Source organism: Octopus sinensis, linkage group LG3, assembly GCF_006345805.1.
Source record: "Octopus sinensis linkage group LG3, ASM634580v1, whole genome shotgun sequence".
Classification (NCBI taxonomy): Eukaryota; Metazoa; Mollusca; class Cephalopoda; order Octopoda; family Octopodidae; genus Octopus; species Octopus sinensis.
The window spans coordinates 141,934,175-141,955,686 of NC_042999.1; the positions used below are offsets into that span (position 1 = coordinate 141,934,175).

Genomic DNA, 21,512 nt, shown 5'->3' on the forward strand with positions numbered 1-21,512 from the left:
CTATCATCAAGCCATGTCATTAATTTTCAATATTCTGTGAAATGTTTGACCATGGGGAAATATTACTTTGCTTGGAAACAGGTGAGGGTTGGTGATAACAGCATCTGCCTCAGTAAACTCCATTTGATCTGTGCACACATGGACAAGTGGACATTAAAACAATGATGGTGACACTGGTGATGATAGTTTTTAGAGGAAGTTGTCAGAAACTTACTTCTGTCATTTCCAATTTACATTGTTCAATTATTAAGACTCATTATGTTATCTCATTATTGGTTTCAAATTTTGGCACAGGGCCAGAAATTTCAGAGGAGAGTGTAAGTCAGTTACATCAACCCCAATATGCAACATCATTATCATCAACATTTCACATCCATTTTCCATGCTGGCATGAATTGAACAGCTTGACAAGAACTGGCAAGACCAGGGGCTGCACCAGGTTCCATAGTCTGTTTTGGTTTGGTTCATACACATGGATGCCCTTCCTTACACCAACATCTCCATAGTGTACTGGGTGCTTTTGAATGTAAATTTGGAAGAAATGCTTGGTGCGGTAACTATTCTGCTAGCTCACAGCCCTTTAAAGTTATCTAATTATTAAAACTTATTTTCTAAACATTCCTCATCATTTGTTGACTTAATTTTTATTACTTATCAATATTAAAATTTGTATTGATATATTCTTTATATCTACAATCTTATACAATACAAAGCTAGTATAGAAAATAGATTAATTTGCTTGTACTTTCCAAAAAAATGAATAAGATGTTTTAATTGTTCATGGAATATGTGTAATATATTATTGAGACAGAAAAAAGAAATGTTAAACTCATTTATTTGTTTACATTAGTCATTTAATTTCCCTACTAATAATTATATCTAATATGGCTTTTCTATATAAGGCAACAAGCTGGCAGAATCGTTAGCATACCAAACAAGATGCTTTGTGGCATTTCATCTATCTTTATGTTCTGAGTTCAAATTCCACCTTTTATCCTTGGGGTTGATAAAATGATTACCAGTTGAACATGAGGGTTGACTTACACTGTCCCTTGAAATTACTGGCCGTGAGCCAAAATTTGAAACCAATATGACTTTTCTATTTATAATGTTTCAGTATAATAAAGTATCACGCATTTTATGATTTTTACTGCAACAATTCAGAACATCATAGCATTTTTTTAATTAACTTATTTCAGATTTCATTAAAAAGCTAAAAACATTTGATAACCATTTAGTATTGTCTGTTAAAGTTTACATTTGTTTACTTAAGGTATTTTATGCTCACAGGTTTCTGTTTTAATTGCAGAGTGACCAAAACTAGCAAACGCTACATAGAAGTATTTGAAGATAATAACCCAGTGTATGTAATGAACAGAGTCATTTAAAAACAGCTGAACTTCCCATTCTTGCATTTCTGCTGTGTGACTTGTTGATTTCAGATGTTTCTGAGATGTAGTTTTGTTGCGGTCAGGATTATAAATTTCCTGTACAATGAGATTTTTGGTGATAACTTCTGTTTGGAAATTCTTTTCTTTTTTTTATGTTCTGAGAGAACTGTACAAGAAGAATGTTTTTCCTAGAGTTAACTGTAATATCTCGTATATGATGGTATGTATATGTTATGCTACCAAGAAAATTGAGTACCAGTTCAGAGTAACTTTGTGCGTTGTTATTACTCAGTCATTTGAGTGCAAATTTTATAAAGCAATACACTACAGTTTTTGCTGAGAAAGCATAGAATTGTTCATTATGTATCATTAAAAACTATGACACCTGTCTTTCCATACCATCTTCAAATGATCTCTTTCTGTACCATCTTCAAAAGATCTCTTCAGAATGTGTTTAACAGCATTATTCATTAGGAGTGAAGAACAAATACTGAGAAAATAAATCAACAAAACCAATGATGATTTACCATAATTTCTGGGGAACTCTCCCCACTTCCCCCACAAAAAGCAATAACATGAACTGAAAGGAAAATGGAATAAAGGTGTAAATTCTTATGCCAGATTGCCTGAAAAGCAATTTTTCATAACATTTATTTTCCACTGTGATAGACAATGTTGATAAAACATATTTCTAAAATGATATAGTTTGCTTTGAATTTGTGTGAAGGCATCAACATTTCAAAATACATTTATATTTTATATCTCCGGTGACACCACTGTCTTTGCTTATCATTAGACACATGAATCACTTCCTAAAAACGTTTCATTCAATGTTTCAGAAATTGGCAGTATTTAAAACTAAGATACTTGCATTCATTTGTTACATTTTACAAAAAAAGTTATCACGAGATCTGTAGTGTCACAAGATTTCCAACATTCATCGCCAATATTCAAATTTCAAACTGCAAATTTTGCTCATATTTATTTGGGTGGGAAATTATTGACTAGGAAAGTCAAAATCGTAAAACAAGGGATGTAACTCTAACATAGCTTTCTTTTTAGATCGCTGTCCAGTACGACGACTGACTACAATTAGATTTCTCCATTTTACATGACAGCTAAAATTGTGTCTATTTTATCTATTCTATTTAACATATTTTTAAAGAACCGCGAAGTTTTATTTGTGAAACAGTTTACGATTTTGTTGTATCTGTAGAAATTAAATTAAAACAAAATTGTGGGTAATGTTTATTTGTTGTTATGGATTTATTAGAATTTAACTTCTGAAGATAAAACTCTATTTTTAGTTGTGTATTTAATTATTCCCGTTTTATTTCTAGACTTTTTTTCCTTTTTAATTATATGTGCTCATTTATCGTTCTGCAAAACAATTCAATATCTTCCAGCTACTACAATTTTCTTTGCTCTATTCATCATAATAATCTTTGTCATTATTATTTATGTAATTAATATTTGAGAAAGATATGAATTCCACTAATTACATTCCCCTTCTCTTCTGTAAATATGAAGCTGTGTTAAATAAGGAATCGATATTGATTTAAAATAGTAGATATATATATGTGACAGATTGTAATACAAAATTCAATGTTTCATTGATCTTGAAGGTTTCTATGGCATGGCAGTCATGCCCAAACAATTATTAAGTTTGTTTTGTCATTGGTGATAAGTAACAATATTCTTATTGAACTTGTTGATGTAGCTGTAAATAGATATCAGCCGTTGCACACTGCAAAAACCTCTACACAAGTATTTCACTAGCTAAAAGTGGTGTTAAGTTCAAAGTCTTACAGTCTAGACAAAGATTTTTTGCAAAATTTTCTAAATCAAGTGGCATAAGCATGAGTTGAAACTACTCATACTATCTTCATTAAAATAAAAGTAAGGACCAACCATATAACAATTATGAATAAACTATCAATTGACTCTATTTTGCTTCATTTATTATAAATTCTGTGGTGGAGGCACATAGCCTAGTTGTTAGAGCAGCAGACTCACGGACAAGGGATCATGGGTTCGAATCTCAGGCAATATGTGTTTTTATGAGTGAAACACCTAAGCTCCACACAGCTCTGGCAGAAGATAATGGCAAACTTCTGCTGACTCTTTCGCCGCAACTTTCTCTCACTCTTTGCTCCTGCATCTAGCAGCTCACCTGTGATGGACTGGTGTTCTGTCCAGGTGGGGAACCTGTACATAAATGAAACCAGGAAACCGGCCTTATGAGCCAGGCATGGCTTGAGAAGGAACAAACAACAACATTATAAATTCAGTGGTTTGAAAATTTGGGGGTATCACTACTCTTCATTTAATTAACTCCTCTCTAGTAACCATTACACTGTCCTCCATATATGAAAAATCTATATGATAATACAAGAATATTCAAAGCGGTTATAATTAACAGTAATTTAACATCTTCAAATTACTGACCGTACTCATGAAGTCCATTAACCAGTAAAAGAATAAAATAACATGTTAATCAATATAATTGTTTTCAGACTATATTGCACTGCACATTAGCATCATATAGTCTGTTTTTCACTCTTGAAAAAATTCCTTTCTTACCAACAATGTTTTTCACTCTTGAAAAAATTCCTTTCTTACCAACAGACTACTGTTTGAAGGATGCAGTCATTAAGCTTCCGCTGCCTAGGCAACCAAGTCTGTAGTGGGGGTGGTTGTTCTGAGAGTGTAGTGGCTAGAATAAGATAGCCTGAGCAAAGTTCAAGGGGCTCCTACCTCTGCTGGCAACTAAGTGCCTCTTGCTCAGGTTGAAATGTAACCTATATGATGCATGTGTGTGAACTGCCATGCTACATGGCAGTGAAACATGGGCCATGACTGCTGAGGACATGCGTAGGCTTGAAAGAAATGAAGCTAGTATGATCCACTGGATGTGTAATGTCAGTGTGCATACATGACAGTGTAAGTGCCCTGAGAGAAAAGTTGGGTATAAGAAGCATCAAATGTGGTGTGCAGAGAGACAACCGTGCTGGTATGGTCATGTGTTACATATGGATGACAGCTGTGTGAGGAAGTGCCACTCTCTAACTGTGGAAGGAACCAGTGGAAGCGGTAAACCCAATATTAATTTTTAAATCTTATGGAAGAATAGCTTATTGAGAATTCGGCTATGCAAAGGTGATTTCATCATAATGAATTCTTCAGTTATGTTGCAACAGCCTAGTCAGTTGTGGTGTCACCAGCATCTGATCAACAATAATTTTTAAATTACCTTCTCTATTTCAATATAGAGCATCCTGTAAATCAGTGAGCTGGCAGAAACATTAGCAAACCGGGTGAACTGCTTAGTGGTATTTCGTTTGTCTTTACACTCTGAGTTCAAATTCCGCTGAGGTCGACTTTGCCTTTCATCCTTTTGGAGTCGATAAATTAAGTACCAGTTGCATACTGGGGTCGATTTAATTGACTGGCCGCCTCCCCAAAAATTTTGGGCCTTGTGCCTAGAGTAGAAACGAGTATAGAGCATCCTGTATTTTCTTTTAAAAATCTAAAAAGTATATTTTTTTACATCAGTTTAATATTAAATGCTTTTTCCAACAAATTTAAAATGAAAAAAAATTACTTATAAGTATTCTCTAGGGGAAGGGAATGAACAGTAAAAGTCTATACTATATTAAAATCCCTTTTCAGAATAAAATAATTTGATTCCTTAAAATAGTTGTATTCTTTTAAGCACCATCCAAGAATTTTATTATCCTACATATGTAGATCAAACTCTTAGGAGATTATGACTGAGAACTCTGTTCACATTATGTGCACAGTGATGTACTTGTGTGAATCTGTAAGCAGCTCTCTTTTGTTAAGACCAAATCTAAGAAATCCAGTCAGAATTGTGGTCACAATCAACAAGAAAGTTCTGTTTTGATGAAGTCATAAATGAGAAGCACAAACATCTTTGTTTTCATTTCAACTTAATGTGTCAAAAGTAATTTTTTGTTTTAGTTCAATTTGTTTATAGTATACTAGCAGTATCGCCCGGCGTTGCTCGGGTTTGTAAGGGAAATAACTATAAAGCATTTTTAGAGAGTTATAGCAAAAAATTGGAAAAAAAATTTTGGTAAATTTATTTTTGAGAGTTAAAAAGGTGGAGTTGCGTCCCCATGACAGTCTGTGGTTTGTGTTTCTGATTCTCGACCCCATGTCGAATTTATCGATTTTTTTCAGAACTGGGGGAACTTTTCAAAATTTTCGCTGCGTTAGTTTTGAATTATGACATTGGGCTATGTGTGTGTCAAGTTTCATCAGAATCGGTTGAAAGCCGTGGTCAGGGTGAGGGTACAACCTAACAGACACACAGACAAACTGCCGTTTATATAGAGAGAGAGATGTTGTTCAAGTAAAAAAAAAAAAAAAGGGTTAATCTCTAGTCACACCAGTTACAAAAATGAAAGAAATAGTGTAAAACAATGTGTAGTAAATGAATATGAAAAAAATGCACGCTGATCAATGAGAAGACTTGGAAAATTTCTCTGTAAATTCTCCGTCCTCTCCCTACCCCACCCCGTTCATTGGCACAATTTTTTAAAAATCATATTCGTTTACTACACATTATTTTACACCTGTTACCCTATTTTTTTTTCTTCATTTTTGAGACTGAGAAGTGGACGATCTGGTAACCTAACTTTGACACCCAGCCACCAGAAAAAAAAAACAAAAAACAAGTATAATAGGTGTAAAATGTATACTAAATGAATATGGAAAAAATGCGCACTCACGATGTGGTGGATGGGGAGAGGACTCGGAAAATTCGCACAATCAAACTCACAGGATCCAAAACCCCAACTTTAACACCCGGTCACAAAAATGAATAAAAAACATAGGATAATAGGTGTATTCAATTATAGCCTCATCGTAGACTCATTGGTCGGCCCTAGGCTATAGTTGAAGACACTTGCCCAAGGTGCCACTGAACCTGGAACCATGTGGTTGGGAAGCAAGCTTCTTATCACACACTCTTTAAAAGATATCCATTTTCCTGACATTTATGAGGGAAACAATCATGTGCATTTACTTCCTTCATATTTGTTTACTACACATTGTTTTACATCTATTACACTATTTTTTTCTTTCATTTTTGTGACCAGGTGTTAAAGTTGGGTTTTTGGAACCTGTGAGTTTGATCGTGTGAATTTTCCGAGTTCTCTCCCCACCCACCCCTTCATTAGCGCCCATTTGCTTTTTGTTTTTTTCATATTCGTTTAGTACACATTATTTTACACCTATTACACTTGTTTTTTTCTTTTTTGGAGGCCGGATGTCGAAATCAGGTTACCAGATCGTGTGAATTTTCCGGGTCCTCCAAGACCACAAAAAATGAAAAAAAAGTAGTGTAATAGGTATTGAACAATGTGTAGCAAACAAATATGAAAAAAAAATTACACCAACGAAAATTCACATCAAGAATTTTCCAAGTCCTCTCCTCACTCCTTGTTCGTCAGCACACATTTTTTTTTTCATATTCGTTTACTACACATTGTTTTACACCTATTACACTATTTTTTTTCATTTTTGTGACTGGGTGTTAAACTAGAGATTAACCATAGAAAAAAGTATATTAGTACCTAGAAAATTGACTTTTCCTTACCTGCCAATACAACATAAAAAATTGAAAAATTGTATATATCTGTTGGTGAAATGAACAAATTTAAATTGTACGACAATGAATCACATTGGATAGTAACATTATAGTTTGTAAATCTTGGGTACAGAGGAGCAAATATTACATAGTGGTGGTAAATAACAAATGCTTCAAAACATTAGCAGCTAAGTACTGATAGATATCGGGAAAGTTTATAATGGAATGATAGAAATTTTGGTGCTAATGCAGAATCACACCTCTTCTGGAAGAAAAAAAAAAAGATTCCTGCATTTTAGATGTCGGAGATTACGAATATGGAATAAAATTTTGAATGTCTTCCTGGGGATAAAAACAACAGGAACACCATCCCCTATAGGGCCGCCATATTTAGATGGCAAATATATTTTATGTATAAACGGATAGGGATAAATAGATAGACAAATAAATAAATGGATGGAAAAGTACAAAATTTAAAATTGGGGGAGGGGGTAAAATTTGAGCCCCCTATTAAACTTTATATCATGAATTATTAAACATATTGTTTGTTTCTCATAAAATGGTGTATATTTAATTTACATTTAATTAGTTACAATTAAGGCAAACATAAGTAAAACACATTCTTTTCACTTTAATGTTTTTGTCTGTATTTAATTTTGATTTGTCAATTCACTACAATCTCTTTAAAGTAAACAAAATCAAAATTTTAAATTCGGGGGGGAGTGAAATTTAAAAAAAAACATGAAATATACAAGGACAGCAAAAGAAAGCCAAGATGACTATCTGTGGTAGTCAACCTACTAATAGTAGCCTATATATATATATATATATATATATATATACCCCTCTGGCAAAGAAAAAAGGGGGTGGGGGAAATTAAAATTGTGAAAACGGGTTTCGTCGTTTAGCTGCTGTTTCTAGCATGTCGTGTTTTCTGTTTTGATACTTTTTGCGTCTGCTATTTTAGTAGGAGGGGAGGGGTATTTATTTTTTGAAAAATTGTAATTTGACAAAATTTTTTTTTCAGAATCATAATCTCCGTATTTTTCAACGTACTTCTCCCCCCCCCCAATTTTTTTAATGTGAAAAATTGGCGGGGGGGGGGTACAATTTTGAAATGCCGATTATTTTGGCAGATACGGAATCTCAGCAGTCGAAAAGGTGGGTTTCTGTAGAAAAAGAAAAACAAAAAAATAAAAATAACCGAAAACTGAATCTGGATCTTTTCAGTTTGACCGGCAGTTTTTTAAAATAATTTCCACGTAACCAAACACTTATAAACTTCGTATACTGGTAGAATGTGTTTATAAAACATCTTTTTCTCTTGGCTTTATTGAGAAAATTCTATAGCTAGTAAGATATTTGTTGTTGTTTTTTCTTCAATTTCAACAAATCAATGACGTCTATTGAGGTGAAAACTTTCTGTGCCGTATGAATATGTCCCTCGTTTAAGAAACAGATTGGGTTTATTTACATTTCTGAAGAAAAAAAAAATTACCCTTCCCCCACCCCTAACCCTAAAACAGATTGAAATGCAATAGATCGATACTAAGGTCATAATTATGGGTGACAATTTCATATGACACCGCTAGAAAAAACTGCCGTTCAAACCGAAAAGATCCCTGGTTCTGTTTGATAAGGTACAAATCTGGACGAGCATTTATTTTATTTTATTACCATGAAAAATAAGCTCAGAAATGCATCAATTCCGATTTCGAAACGTGTTTACTCACGACGAACAGCGTTGAATGGTACTTCCGGAAAAAGGTCACTTCCTGAGATGTACTTAAACCATGAAGTGAGAACAGAGCTAACGCTGATTTTGGAGTCTCATATTTTATAAACTGGTGAGACGTACGCGTGAAGTATTTTTGTAAATAAACTTCCTTTAGACTGATGTAAATTTTATGAATAAAGCTGTAAAAGACAAGACCGTGATTGCGTAACTTTTAATTATGCTGGCTTTACCTCTGCAATTTAACTAGGCGTTGCTCAGAAGGAGTATTCTTTGATGAATGAAAAGTTTTCATATTTCCAATGCGTTAACATCGAAAAAAATTGTAATTTAATACCGAAAAGTTTTCAACTTCTTCGATGGACGAGATGACTCCCTATGCATATTTTGTTTCCACTTATTCAGATCTGCTATAAATTTATTTAAGGAATGATACAAATTTTTTCACCAGTTGGAATTAGCAAATAATATTTGAGTTAACGACAAACCACCAGTTGAAGCATAGACTGTTGACGTTTTAAACTTGCCGCTCGAAATCATCAAATTCACTTATTTAATTTCTTTTCCTTCTCACTGTTTTTATTTTGTTCGACATTATTTTGTTATAGTGGTAAAAATTAAAAACCAAAATAAAAGAAAACAATTTGAAGAAATGAAAATGTATCATAAATGAGAATTTAAATTTGATCATTTAGAACGTAGAGCTTGACATAAACTGCCATACAATCAATTTGAAATAATTGTTTTCTTATGGAACATTTATTTCATGCAGGGGAAAGGCTTAGCTTAAATAGGTCGACATTTGTATAATATAATCTTCAACCAAAGTAATTGATCCGAATTTCACCGAAACTTCTACATACTGTATATCATTGTCATTTGTATAGTCTACTGTTTCAATTCATGAGTTCCTCTTATGTTACATTTTTCACAAAATCTAGTCAAACCAAAAGAAAGCGCGTTCTTTTCATATAATCAAAAGATTGCCCTTTGAAGTTGCACTTAAACTGGGTAGGAAACTTTGCTTGATACTGGATTATTGTCTAACTAAACAGCGCTAATACTAATATTTCACAGCCTTTAAGTGAATCGTGATTGTAGAAGTGGACTTGAAAGGTCAAATGGAAAATTCTCAGCTCTGTATTAATGTATGATCTTATTTATCAATGGTTGGTGACTGTCTATATCATTTCAGTTTTGAGAAAGAAATGTATTTTGGTGTATAATATAAAACTTTATAGAATGGTAATAAGTGGATATGGCGTTGTTCCTCAATTACCTGAGTATTTTTATGCTGTTTCTGTAGAAACACTTGTTAATTTAACCATTTCAAAGTTTCTACAAACTAAAATTAACGTATTTTGTAATAAATAAGTTTTAATAAATTTTGTGTGCACACTATTTAGTTTTCTTAACATGACACATCGATATATATACACTTGTAGAGTTTGGTCATGTAAATAAGATAGTCACTACATAGTTAACTCCCTTAGTGTACACACTTTAGTTACAACCCATTGATGAAATTATTCCTTTGGGATAATAAAACATTAAAAATATACAAATCAAATTTTTATCTCATTCGACAGATTTTTCAAAGTTGTCAGAAAATATAATTCGTTTTAAAATAACAATAGAGTAGGTATTTCTAGAAAGAGAAAGAAAATTCATTCCCTACATTACTAGTTGCAATTTTAGCAATACTTACGTACATGCAAAAATAACATCTACGCTGATCTTCACAATCCACTGCATTCCTATTTACCATACCTAAGCAACGATCAACTAAAGTGTTTTAAAATTTACTCCTGAAAATATCAGGTGAGTCATTTTTTAAACAAATAATGATGGCAATTTTGTTTATGGAAACTACTTTTGCTTGGATGAATTTTGTTTTTATTTGTGACAGTATATATCGATGACATTTGAAAACAACTTTTACTTCTTAAAAGTAGCGAGTTAACTATGATTAAAAAGAAGTATTGTGATTTTTATTGCTATTGTTGTATTTTAAATATTAATGAGAGGCATGACAATTAAAGCATTAAAGTTCGTGTGATAAAAAATAGTAATTGATCCGAATTTCACCGAAACCTCTACATACTGTATAGACTACTGTTTCAATTCATGAGTTTATTTTATGTTACATTTTTCTCAAAATTCTGCAAAATTTAGTCAAACCAAAAGAAAGTGCGTTCTTTTCAAATAATCAAAAGACTGCTTTAATCTAGAAACTCGCATGGGCCAAAGTGTTATGCAGTAGTTCAGAATTGGCGCCTGTGCAATATATATCTTTAAACGGAGACAATTTACATTAATTTATTAGTGTCTTGACTTGGCAAGAATACATTGGCACTACACGATACTTGTCAGAGACTTCAAGATCCTAGTTTGTATAAGTTAAATGCTAAACTATCTAAAAATTGTTCGGCATTCTTTCGAAGGAATGACAGATAGAATATCTATATCCAAAGAATGTCAATTGGGAAATTGTTTTTATTCTAGAGGGTAAACAAATATAGAAATAATTAAATTCAAATGTAAAATAAAAAAAAATTTTTTTCTTATCAAGCTGCTTGCAAAGATTTAAGGTGAGTAAGATCGTGACTGCAAATCAGGATGAAGTAATAATTTTGTGGGGTTACCTTATGAATAAAATAATGCCGAATGATGTATAACTGAAGAGATAATGAAATCTTGCTTTAGAATATATCTCATTGTAAAGTAGTTGAGGTAGTATATGTATGGAAACAGAGAATTTTAACTCTTTAAAACCGAGATAGTTAATAATTATATTTTTTCTCTGGTAATTGATATACTAATCTCATACAAAAGTATAAAAGGAAGTTGTTATTCATTACTAAAGTAATTGTGCAAGTTAGATTTTTAATTTTCAGAGTCATGTTAAAAGTTTACATCATGTCTGTAGACTCAAAACATTGTACTCAGGAAAAAAATCTGAATCCAATTTATTTTTGTATGTTTTCAATAAATTTTTATTTATTTGAAGGGCAAAACAATGGGGCGGTTCAAGAAATACCTTAATGAAACTGAAAAGCAAGAAGCAAAAAAAGTGCGAGAAAGAGAAAGACGTGCAAATGAAACAAATGATGAGAGACTTGAAAGACTAAGAAAGCTGTCTTTCAATGCACAGAAGAGACGAGCTGAAGAAACATCAGAAGAGAGAAAACAGAGGCTTAGAAGATTGTCTCAGAATGAATTGAAAAGAAGAGCCAAAGAAACGAAAGAGGAAAGATATGAAAGACTTAGGAAACTTGCTCAATATGCAAGGAACAGACGTGCTACTGGGTCAAAGAATCATAACACTCGACAGGGTAAAAAAATTCAAGAAGAAAAGCAAAATGCTAATGGCTACATTAAAGTCAATCTTTTAAAGTATTATGATGTCCAAGAATTCCATCATCAGGAGGAGATGCAACATAACCCTGGTATTTGTCCCTCTGAACTTTTGTTTCATTTAAGTGTGATATCTAGTTTAATTTCTGTACATATTTAAGCATTTATATGTTTGACTCTCATAACTGATGTAAATATTTTGTACAATTAGTTGCTGTCCATTGTGCTTAGATAATTTGAACTGTTGTTCATTTTAAACTAATTTGAATATTGTGATATATTATATTATTATTTTATACTTATATTCTTTTATATTATTATTGTTATCATTTTGATTTATGTTACTGTTTACAATGTGTGTCATGTAACAACTATCAGAACCTTGTATATACTTCATTCTTCACTCAAATAGTATTTGGGTTTTGAATGAGTCACAGCGCATGCAGGTTTCTTCTTGAGAATTTTTAACTACATCATATGATCTAAACAGCAAATGTTTTGTTTGTTAGGTTTTATCATCATTCTACTGAGTCATTTACACCAAAGGATGTATATACCTTGCTGTCTTCTGATAGTGTTGTTTTCAAGTGATTTCCATAACTCGGCATTGTATTCCTGTTTGGATAATTGTTCAATTATTACCTAAGTCATTTTGAAATCTCAACAATATTCTAACACATTTGCTATTTTGTCTTTCCTAACCACTTCATATTTTAAAATGATCCTAATTGAGTACTAGAGTTACTTATATTCTATTTCACAGGAAATAATATATCTCGCTTAAAAACATCAAGACTTGATTGTGCCTCAACTCTTCAATTGCATCAAACTCATGCTAACAATGTGCAAAATCTTAATGAAATGAGTTCATCACAATGGAAAAGGAAAGCCTCTGAAGCAGCTACAATTCGGATAGAAGATGTAACCCCAGACACAAACTTCAAACAAACAAATTCAAAAGCCTCAAAAACAAGAAGATCAACATCGTAAGTGTTACTCATCTAATTTCTTTCATATTATTGACTTCTCTAGCTCTGATTGATTCTGTATTGGACATCTGATCATCAGAAGATGACCATTTTTTAAAAAATTCCTCTGTAACCTCTTTAAGAGGCAAAACAAGGATAAGATAAAATTTTAGAAGCTGTAGGAATCTATAATTTTACTGAAACGTGACAAAATCTATACAAAACATTAACAGCTCTCAGTCATTCATTTGTGACAGCTTTTATTATTCACCAAAACACCTTTTTTTTTTTTTAGCAGTAAACATAAGAGAGTGTTGGCTGATCTTGAACAAGAACTTCTGCAGTTGTTCAAAAATAAAGTGTTGCATTAATATAAAGTTAAAGTGTATACTAGATCCTTTAGCCCTCTCAGACCTGGGCTCCTGACCAAAAAAAAAAAAAAAATAGATAGTTGCATATACAACTCAAGAGTAATGATTACAGGTAAACTAATGAACAAAATCACAAAAAAATTCTGGAGGATAACAATAATAGGCCTTTCTCTCAACTACCATATTTGTTAGACAAACTGATGGATAGAATCACAAATATTCAGGAGAGTAATAATAACAGGGGAACAATTATGAAGATAATTTCTCTTGAGGTTGCTTTTTCACTTGACTTAGATTAAAATTGGCATCCTGATTCAAAACTATAGTCAGTTTTCTTTTATCATGTCAAGTTTTTTTCTACTGCTTATTCTCTGAATAAACACAATTGTATTGTTTGTCCATAATAGGACTAATCAGCTGCTTTTATTATTTTATTGATATTTATTTTCTTGAAATCAGCACCCCAGAATTACTAGGAAACATGTTTCCAACACCAGACAACAAAACCATGGGCTTGCTTCTTAATGATCATATTTGTTCCCTTGACACTAGTTGAATTGTCCAAATCACTCTCATTACCAGCATAAGTGTAATCTCTTCATTCAAAGAATATCATCAATAATTTCCTTAACTGCAGAGAGTCTAGGCCTTGCTTGTTTACAAGATGAAGTGGTGGGTTCATCACATGCTTGTTTCATTGCAAAATTGTTTTCTTTTTCTTGATTAAAAACATCTATGGGGGACACCATTAACAATGAGTCATAAACACACTAGACTACAAAGCTGCAATGTGATCACTTGTCTAATTTTAGTATTTCATCTTCTTTTTGTACCTATTTTGTTCATTACCACTTTATTAGCAGTCTGGCAGAGATGATGTTTAAGCTATGCCTGCTATGGTGGGAACATGGTGTAACAGGGTTATTTTTACTTTTCACCAATTTGACTAAGTTTTTCTCCACCACCATTGTTGTTTGCTTCAGTAGCTTAATTCCCTTATTACATCCCAGCTGTCCATCTTGTACAATCTTAATGAAAAGCAACAGCTTGTGGAACACCCACTCATCTGTACAATACCGTCATCATCGTCAATAATTTAATCCCCATTTTCCCATACTTAGGTTAAAGACAGGATAGGTGGCAAGCTGACAGAACCATCAGCATGATGGACAGAATGCGAAGTGGCATTTCTTCCAGCTCTTTACATTGTGAGTCCAAATCCTACCATGATCAACTTTGTCTTTCATCCTTTCAAGGTCAATAAAATAAGATACAAGTCAACTACTGGGGTCAATGTGGTTGGTTTGGCCCCTTCCCTCAAACTTACTGGTCTTGGGCCCAGCATCCCATCCAAAAGAATATTGTGAAAGAACAGCCCACATCACTTTTGCAGGCCTTCCAAGATTGGTAGACTTAATACTGTTAATATTCCATTTAATCTATTGCAGATTGACACCTGCAAGAAAGAAATGAGTGGGTAGGAAATTCCAAAGGACTCATGTTCTGAGGAGGAAGTATTGGTCAGAGTGGTTAATGCAGGGTGAAGAAAGGAGGGAGGAAAGAATGGATTGGAGATACCTGAATGATGACTGCTTTGGAATTTGGCAAAGACAAATTAGCTAGTACTAGTGACTCACTAGTATTTGGAGGAAGATCTGTTATGTATCCTAATCTAAATCTAACACATGCAATATGTTACCTTAACATGTTGATATGTTTTCTTTTCCCATATTATGTATCTAACCAATGCTGTTTTACATATTTTGTATTTACAGTCATTCAATGACTGATGAAGTCATAGTTTTCCCACAATCAGCTGTGTCTCCAGTTCAAGAAAGACATGTTTTAGTGGTTCCAAATCATCAAACAGCAGTAATGTCTAATCTGTTTTCTCTATGGAAAGCACGGCGCCTCTGTGACTCATATATTAGTAATGGTACCATAAATGTAATGGTATGTATGTTTTAATTCTATTTTATTCACATCTAGGATTATGTATCTCAACTTCCAACACCTAACTAGTATTTTATTTTATCAAATTCAAAAGTATCAGAGACAAAGTTTCAGATTCAGTCCCACTACAGAGCATCTTGGCAAATCTTTTACTGTAGTCCTATCTTAACCAAAGTTTTGTGATCCAAACAAATCAGTGATGGTATGCTTAGGAATTAGTAAGTATAAACAGTTGTATAATGGAAGAAATTAGAAGTGGCATATCAGATATACACCCCACTTCCTTTAGTTATATTTTTTCCAAATATTTCTTTATAATCCTATGTTTTCAACAATCATCATCATCATCAACGTCTGTTGTCCATGCTAGCATGGGTGGGACAGTTTGACCAGGGCTGATAAGCCAAGGGGCTGCACCAGACTCCAGTCTGATTTGGCATTGTTTCTATAGCTGGATACCCTTCCTAACGCCAACCACTCCAAGAGTGTAACAGGTGCTTTTACATGCCAGTTGCCTGGCACCATTAACTACCATGACTACAGTTTCACTTGTCTTGATGGGTCTTCTTCTCAAGCACAACATATTGCTGAAGGTCTTGGTCATTTGTCATTTCCTCTGTGAGGCCCAACACCCAGCACGGGTGCGAGTTACATGACAGTAGCATCAGCTATATTGCCTCCATGAGGGCCAACACTCAGAAGGGGCTTTTCACATGCCACCGGCATGGATGCTAATGTCACAACACCAGCAATGGCCATGAGGCCCAATATTCAAAAAGTGCTCTTACATGGCACCAGCACAAGTGGCAGTAACATGACAACATTTGGCCACAACTATGATTTCACATGGCTAGACAGGTCTTCTCAAGCATGGCATATCACCAAAGGTCTCAGTCACTAGTCATTGCCTCTGTGAGGCCCAACATTTGAATGTCTTCCTGGATCTACCTCATTCCATGTCTTCTTGGATCTACCTCTACCATAGGTTCCTTCCACACTTAGAGATCGACATTTTACGCAGCTGTCCTCATCCATATGCATCACATGACCATACCAGCACAGTCATCTCTCTTGCACACTACAGATGATGCCCCTTGTGCCTAACTTTTCTCTGAAGATGCTTACACTCTGTCAAACATGCATACTGACATTGCACATCCAGTGACACATACTGGCTTCATTTCTTTCAAGCCTACACATGTCCTCGGCTGTTACAGCCCGTGTTTTACTGCCATGTGATATAGCTGATTGCACACAAGCATCATACAGTCTGGCTTTCACTCTGAGGGAGAGGCCCTTTGTTGCCAACAGAAATAGAAGCTCTCTGAACTTTGCCCAGCCTATTCTTATTCTCACAGCTACACTCTCAGAGCATCCACCTCCACTTTTGACTCAGTCACCTAGATAATGGAAGCTATCCACTACCTCTAGCTTATCCCACTGGCATTTGATGGAGTTTATTTTCTGTACATATTTAGTGTTTATTGTACCTGTGCACCTTCCATACACAAAAGCTATTTTTCAGTTAACCTTCCTCTGATATTGCTGCACCTCTTATGTGTTCATAGCTTGCAATATCAAAGGAAGGTTAATCAGGAAGATAGTTTCTGTGTGTGGTAGATGCACAGGGGCAATAAACACTGAAGATGTACAGAAAACAGATTCCATCACATGCCAGGGGAAAAAACTAGAAGTAGTTGATAGCTTCCATTACCCGGGCGACCAAGTCTGTAGTGGGGGTGGTTGCTCGGAGAGTGTAACAGCTAGAATAAGAATAGCCTGGGCAAAGTTCAGAGAGCTCTTACTACTGCTGGCAACTAAGGGCCTCTCACTCAGGATGAAAGATAGACTGTATGATGCATGTGTGCAAACTGCCATGATACACAGCAGTGAAACATGGGCCATCACTGCTGAGGACTTGTGTAGGCTTGAAAGAAATGAAGCTAGTATGATCCACAGGATGTGTAATGTCAGTGTGCATACACAACCGAGTGTAAGTGCCCTGAGAGAAAAGTTGGACATAAGAAGCATCAAATGTGGTGTACAAGAGAGATGACTGCACTGGTATGGTCATGTGTTACATATGGATGAGGACAGCTGTGTGAGGAAGTGTCACACCCTAACTGTGGAAGAGGTAGACCCAGGAAGACATGAGATGAGTTGGTGAAGCATAACCTTCGAATTTTGAGCCTTACGGAGGTAATGACAGGAGACAGACCTTTGGAAATATGTTGTGATTGAGAAGACCAGGCAACTAAAATGAGATTGCAGCCACAGTCAATGCCAGTGTTGCATATCTGGCCCATTTAAAAGTACCCTTGATGTGTCAGGCAATATGATATGCTTGAGAAGACCTGTTGAATCAAGTAAAACCAAAATTGTAGCTGTGGCCAGGGCCCCCCCTCCTGACTGGCTGTTGTTCTGCTGGCACATAAAATGCCTTATCCAAGCGTGTTCGATGCCAGTGCCCCTTGACTGGCACCTGTGTCGGTGGCACATAAAACACACCATCCGAATGTGATTAATGCTAGGGCTGCCTTACTAGCTCCTGTACCAGTGGCATGTAATAAGCACCATCTGAATGTGGCCGATGCCAGTGCCCTCTGGCTCCCGTGCTGTTGACACGTAAAAAGCGCTATCCAAATGTGATTGATGCCAGGGCCTCCTGACTGGTTCCTGTGCCGGTGCCATGTAAAAAGCACCCACTACACCCTTGGAGTGGTTGGTGTTAGGAAAAGAATCCAGCTGTAGAAACATTGCCAGATCAGATTGGAGCTTGGTGCAGCAGCTAGCTTTCCAGACCTCAGTCAAACTGTCCAGCCCATGCCAGCATAGAAAACGGATGTTAAACAATGTTGATGATATGTAACATGTTATTAAACTGTATATTTGCCACATTTATTCCAGGTATATTTTATATATTTTTCAGATTCATAAAATGGTTTTAGGAGCTGTGTGTCCAAAACTACTGCCAGTTCTCCATCATTCATCAAAAGGTTCATTCCCCAATGTGGTCTTTCCAAGTTCAGTCAGTAAAGAAGGACTTTTAGCATTTGCAGAATACATGTACAGCGGCATTTTAGATCTGAATGAAGAAATTCTAGTCCAACTGAAGACTATTGCTGAAAAATTAGAAATGAAAGATTTTGAAGATCTTTGTTGTAAGGAATTGAACAAAGCTAAGACAAAAGATATTTTATCTGGTGTAGTGGAACCTTTGTTGGCAGAACCTTGTTCTTTGTCAGGATTATTCCCTTCCAGAACCCAAGGAGATCCTAATGAGGTTCAGAATTCTATGTTTATGAAGTTATTTAGAAATAATTATAGCAATATTAATATGCAAGCTGATGTTTCTGTCACCACAACTTCAGTTTCTGATGTAAGGTCTGCAGAAAATATGGTTACAGACCAGATTGTTGACATCAAAACTGAAGTGGAACCAGTAATACAGGCTGCAACAAAGTACAACTCTCTTCAGTTAAAAATAGAACCCTGTAGTCTTGGAGAAAGTCAAAATAGTATTCAAGAAGAACTGTGTATTGATATTGGTAACATTACTGCAATTAATAATGATGTTCAGTTAAAGCCTGCTGCCAGTACCACTTCTGGAAAGGTCATCAATAGGGACAATGACTTTGGAGTTTCTCATTCAAACAAACATCTGGATTCCAGTGATGTCATCTATATATCTGAAGACACTTGTTTATCGCAGCATTCAGAAAATTGTGATAATGATACTGATGATCAGGATGAAGTACAGCTAATTTCAGTAACATCTGTAACAGGCAATATAATTGAAGACAATCTCAGCAATAATTCTGATTTGGTAGAGATCTCAAGTACGCTGCCTACAAATACAAAGTGGCTGCAAACATCAAATTCTAAACCATGTCCTGTTAATTTATTTTCTGTGAATGACAGTGGATATTCAACTCTATAGTGCGCAAATGTTCAATTAAATTTCCCAGTATATTATATTTGTAATTATTTTTAACTTCAGATTTCATTTTATTGTCCAGATTAAAATACTGCTAAAGTAGGTTTCTTACCTAACTGATTTTCACCTTCACAACTTAATCATCACTATCCCCATCATTATCTCTATTATCATGAATTTTCTTTACCAATATGTCTCTGACATCTAACTGGTCTGATAATATAAGTTTTGGAGGATAAACATACCAAGATTAATTTTCATCAACAAACTTGTGGAAGACTTACCACTTTTGGCCTAATTGGAAAATTTCATTACTACATCTTTTGAAATACTTGAAAAATTCAAGAAAGTTCTGGTAAATAAGTAAAAAGGAAGAAAAGATAGTTATTTTCAGTTGGTTTTTCTTTTACTTTTCAGTGAATTTATCTGTAATTTTTAAAGTTGTCACTGAATATCAGTTAATTCCTGTCAACAAAAGTATTGCTAATGAGAACTGGTTCAGTAGTTCAGTAAATCTCATTGATGAGTTGATGTTTTATTATGACAGAATCTTTAAACCATAAGCAGTAATCACAAGATTCATCTCTCAACATAAAAGTTTGTTCAAGCCAATAAGGAGGCCTCTATCTATCTTCCTCAGAAAAAAAAGGACACTTTAATAGTGTGTGAAAGAAATATTGTTATGGAAATGGCTGGAATATCTGTAATTATAGGTTTATTTAATCAGATCTGTTGTGGGTATAAACAGCTCTCTTAAATAGGTTTTTAAGATCAGTTTCCACCAACCATTCTAAAGATAAAGAATATATTCATAAAATGTCATATATTTTGGCAATTTTCGTTCATGACACATGAAATTTACAAATTACAAAACTCGTAATATTATACGTATTACACAACAAATACATATTGCCACTAAACATATTCAACTAGGAATGGTGTAATAGGTTCAGGTCTGGCCCTGTGCCTAAGAAGTTCGCTCCCCAACCATGTGGATCTGTGTGATGCCTTGGGAAAGTATCTTCCACTATAGCTCCAGGCTGACCTAAATCTTGTGAGTTGATTTGATAAGTGGAAATAGAAAGAAGCCTGTTGTGTGTGTGTGTGTGTGTGTATATATATAGTCACAATGAGGATATTCAAACCTCTTATAGGGATATTTATCCAAGATACACTGGTTTAATATGTCAAATTTTGAAGAGATAATTCTTCACTGAATATATTATATAGAATATTGTAAGATACAAATTAATTTATTAATTAATCAACATATTAACTAACAATTGTTTCATTTCTCAAGATTAGAATTCATCATCAGCATCATTTACATGCCATTGGCACAGGAGCCTGTCAGGCAACCTGGCATCAATAACATTCAGATAGTGTTTTTTACATGCCACCATCACGGGAGCCAGCCTAGGTTACTGACATCGGCCACATCCGGATGGTGTTTTTTACATGCCACTGGCACAGGAGCCAGTCAGGGGACACAGGCATCGACCATGTTCAGATGAACAGCAAGCAGCCAGTCAAGGGGCACTGGCCACAGCTGCGATTTTGGTTTTACAGTATGCAATAGGTGTAATTGATTGTCATCATCGTTTAATGTCCGTTTTCCATGCTGGCATGGGTTGGACAGTTTGACTGAGGTCTGGAGAACCAGTAGCTGCACCAGGCTCCAATCTGATCTGGCAATGTTTCTACAGCTGGATGCCCTTCCTAATGCCAACCACTCTGAGAGTGTAGTGGGTACTTTTTACATGGCACCGGGACAGGAGCTAGTCAGGCGAGCCTGGCATCAATCATGTTTGGATAGTGCTTTTTACATGCCACCGGCACAGTAGCCAGTCAGGGGGTACTGGCATCAGCCACATTCGGATGGTGCTTATTACATGCCACCGGCACGAGGACCAATCAGGCGGTCCTGGCATCGATCACATTTGAATAGTGCTTTTTACATGCCACCGGCATGGGAGCCTGTCAGGCAGACCTGGCATCAACCATGTTCAGATGGTGCTTTTTTACATGCTACTGGTATGGGAGCCAGTCAGGGGACACTGGCATTGACCACAATCAGATGATGCATTTTACGTGCCACCGGAACAGTTGCCAGTCAGGCGGCACTGGCCACAGCTACAAATGGTATGGTTCATTTCCAATGAGAAAATATTACCTTGTTTGGA

General features: G+C 35.0%; 2 protein-coding genes across 3 annotated transcripts in view; both read left to right on the top strand.

Moving 5' to 3' along the window:
* Positions 1–2,642, top strand: part of LOC115209549 — a 39,987-nt gene extending 37,345 nt beyond the window's left edge. For both annotated transcript variants that reach the window (XM_029777983.2, XM_036501438.1), the window contains one exon: positions 1,310–2,642. The gene's annotated coding sequence lies outside the window, so the exon portion shown is untranslated. The remainder of the gene's footprint in view (positions 1–1,309) is intronic.
* A 7,091-nt stretch (positions 2,643–9,733) lies between these two features.
* Positions 9,734–19,431, top strand: LOC115209332. Its single transcript, XM_036501439.1, has 5 exons — positions 9,734–9,754; positions 11,754–12,192; positions 12,864–13,086; positions 15,215–15,392; positions 18,322–19,431. Exons 2-5 carry the CDS (start codon positions 11,763–11,765, stop codon positions 19,330–19,332), a joined length of 1,842 nt encoding a protein of 613 aa, XP_036357332.1. The 5' UTR covers positions 9,734–9,754; positions 11,754–11,762; the 3' UTR covers positions 19,333–19,431.
* Positions 19,432–21,512: the final 2,081 nt, after the last annotated feature.

Bases quoted from the DNA above. Each gene is read 5' to 3' on its own strand.
- LOC115209332 (XM_036501439.1), top strand. From the start codon at position 11,763: ATGGGGCGGTTCAAGAAATACCTTAATGAAACTGAAAAGCAAGAAGCA. The intron at 13,087-15,214 runs GTAAGTGTTACT...TTGTATTTACAG, and splicing joins AAAACAAGAAGATCAACATC to TCATTCAATGACTGATGAAG. The intron at 15,393-18,321 runs GTATGTATGTTT...TATATTTTTCAG, and splicing joins ATGGTACCATAAATGTAATG to ATTCATAAAATGGTTTTAGG.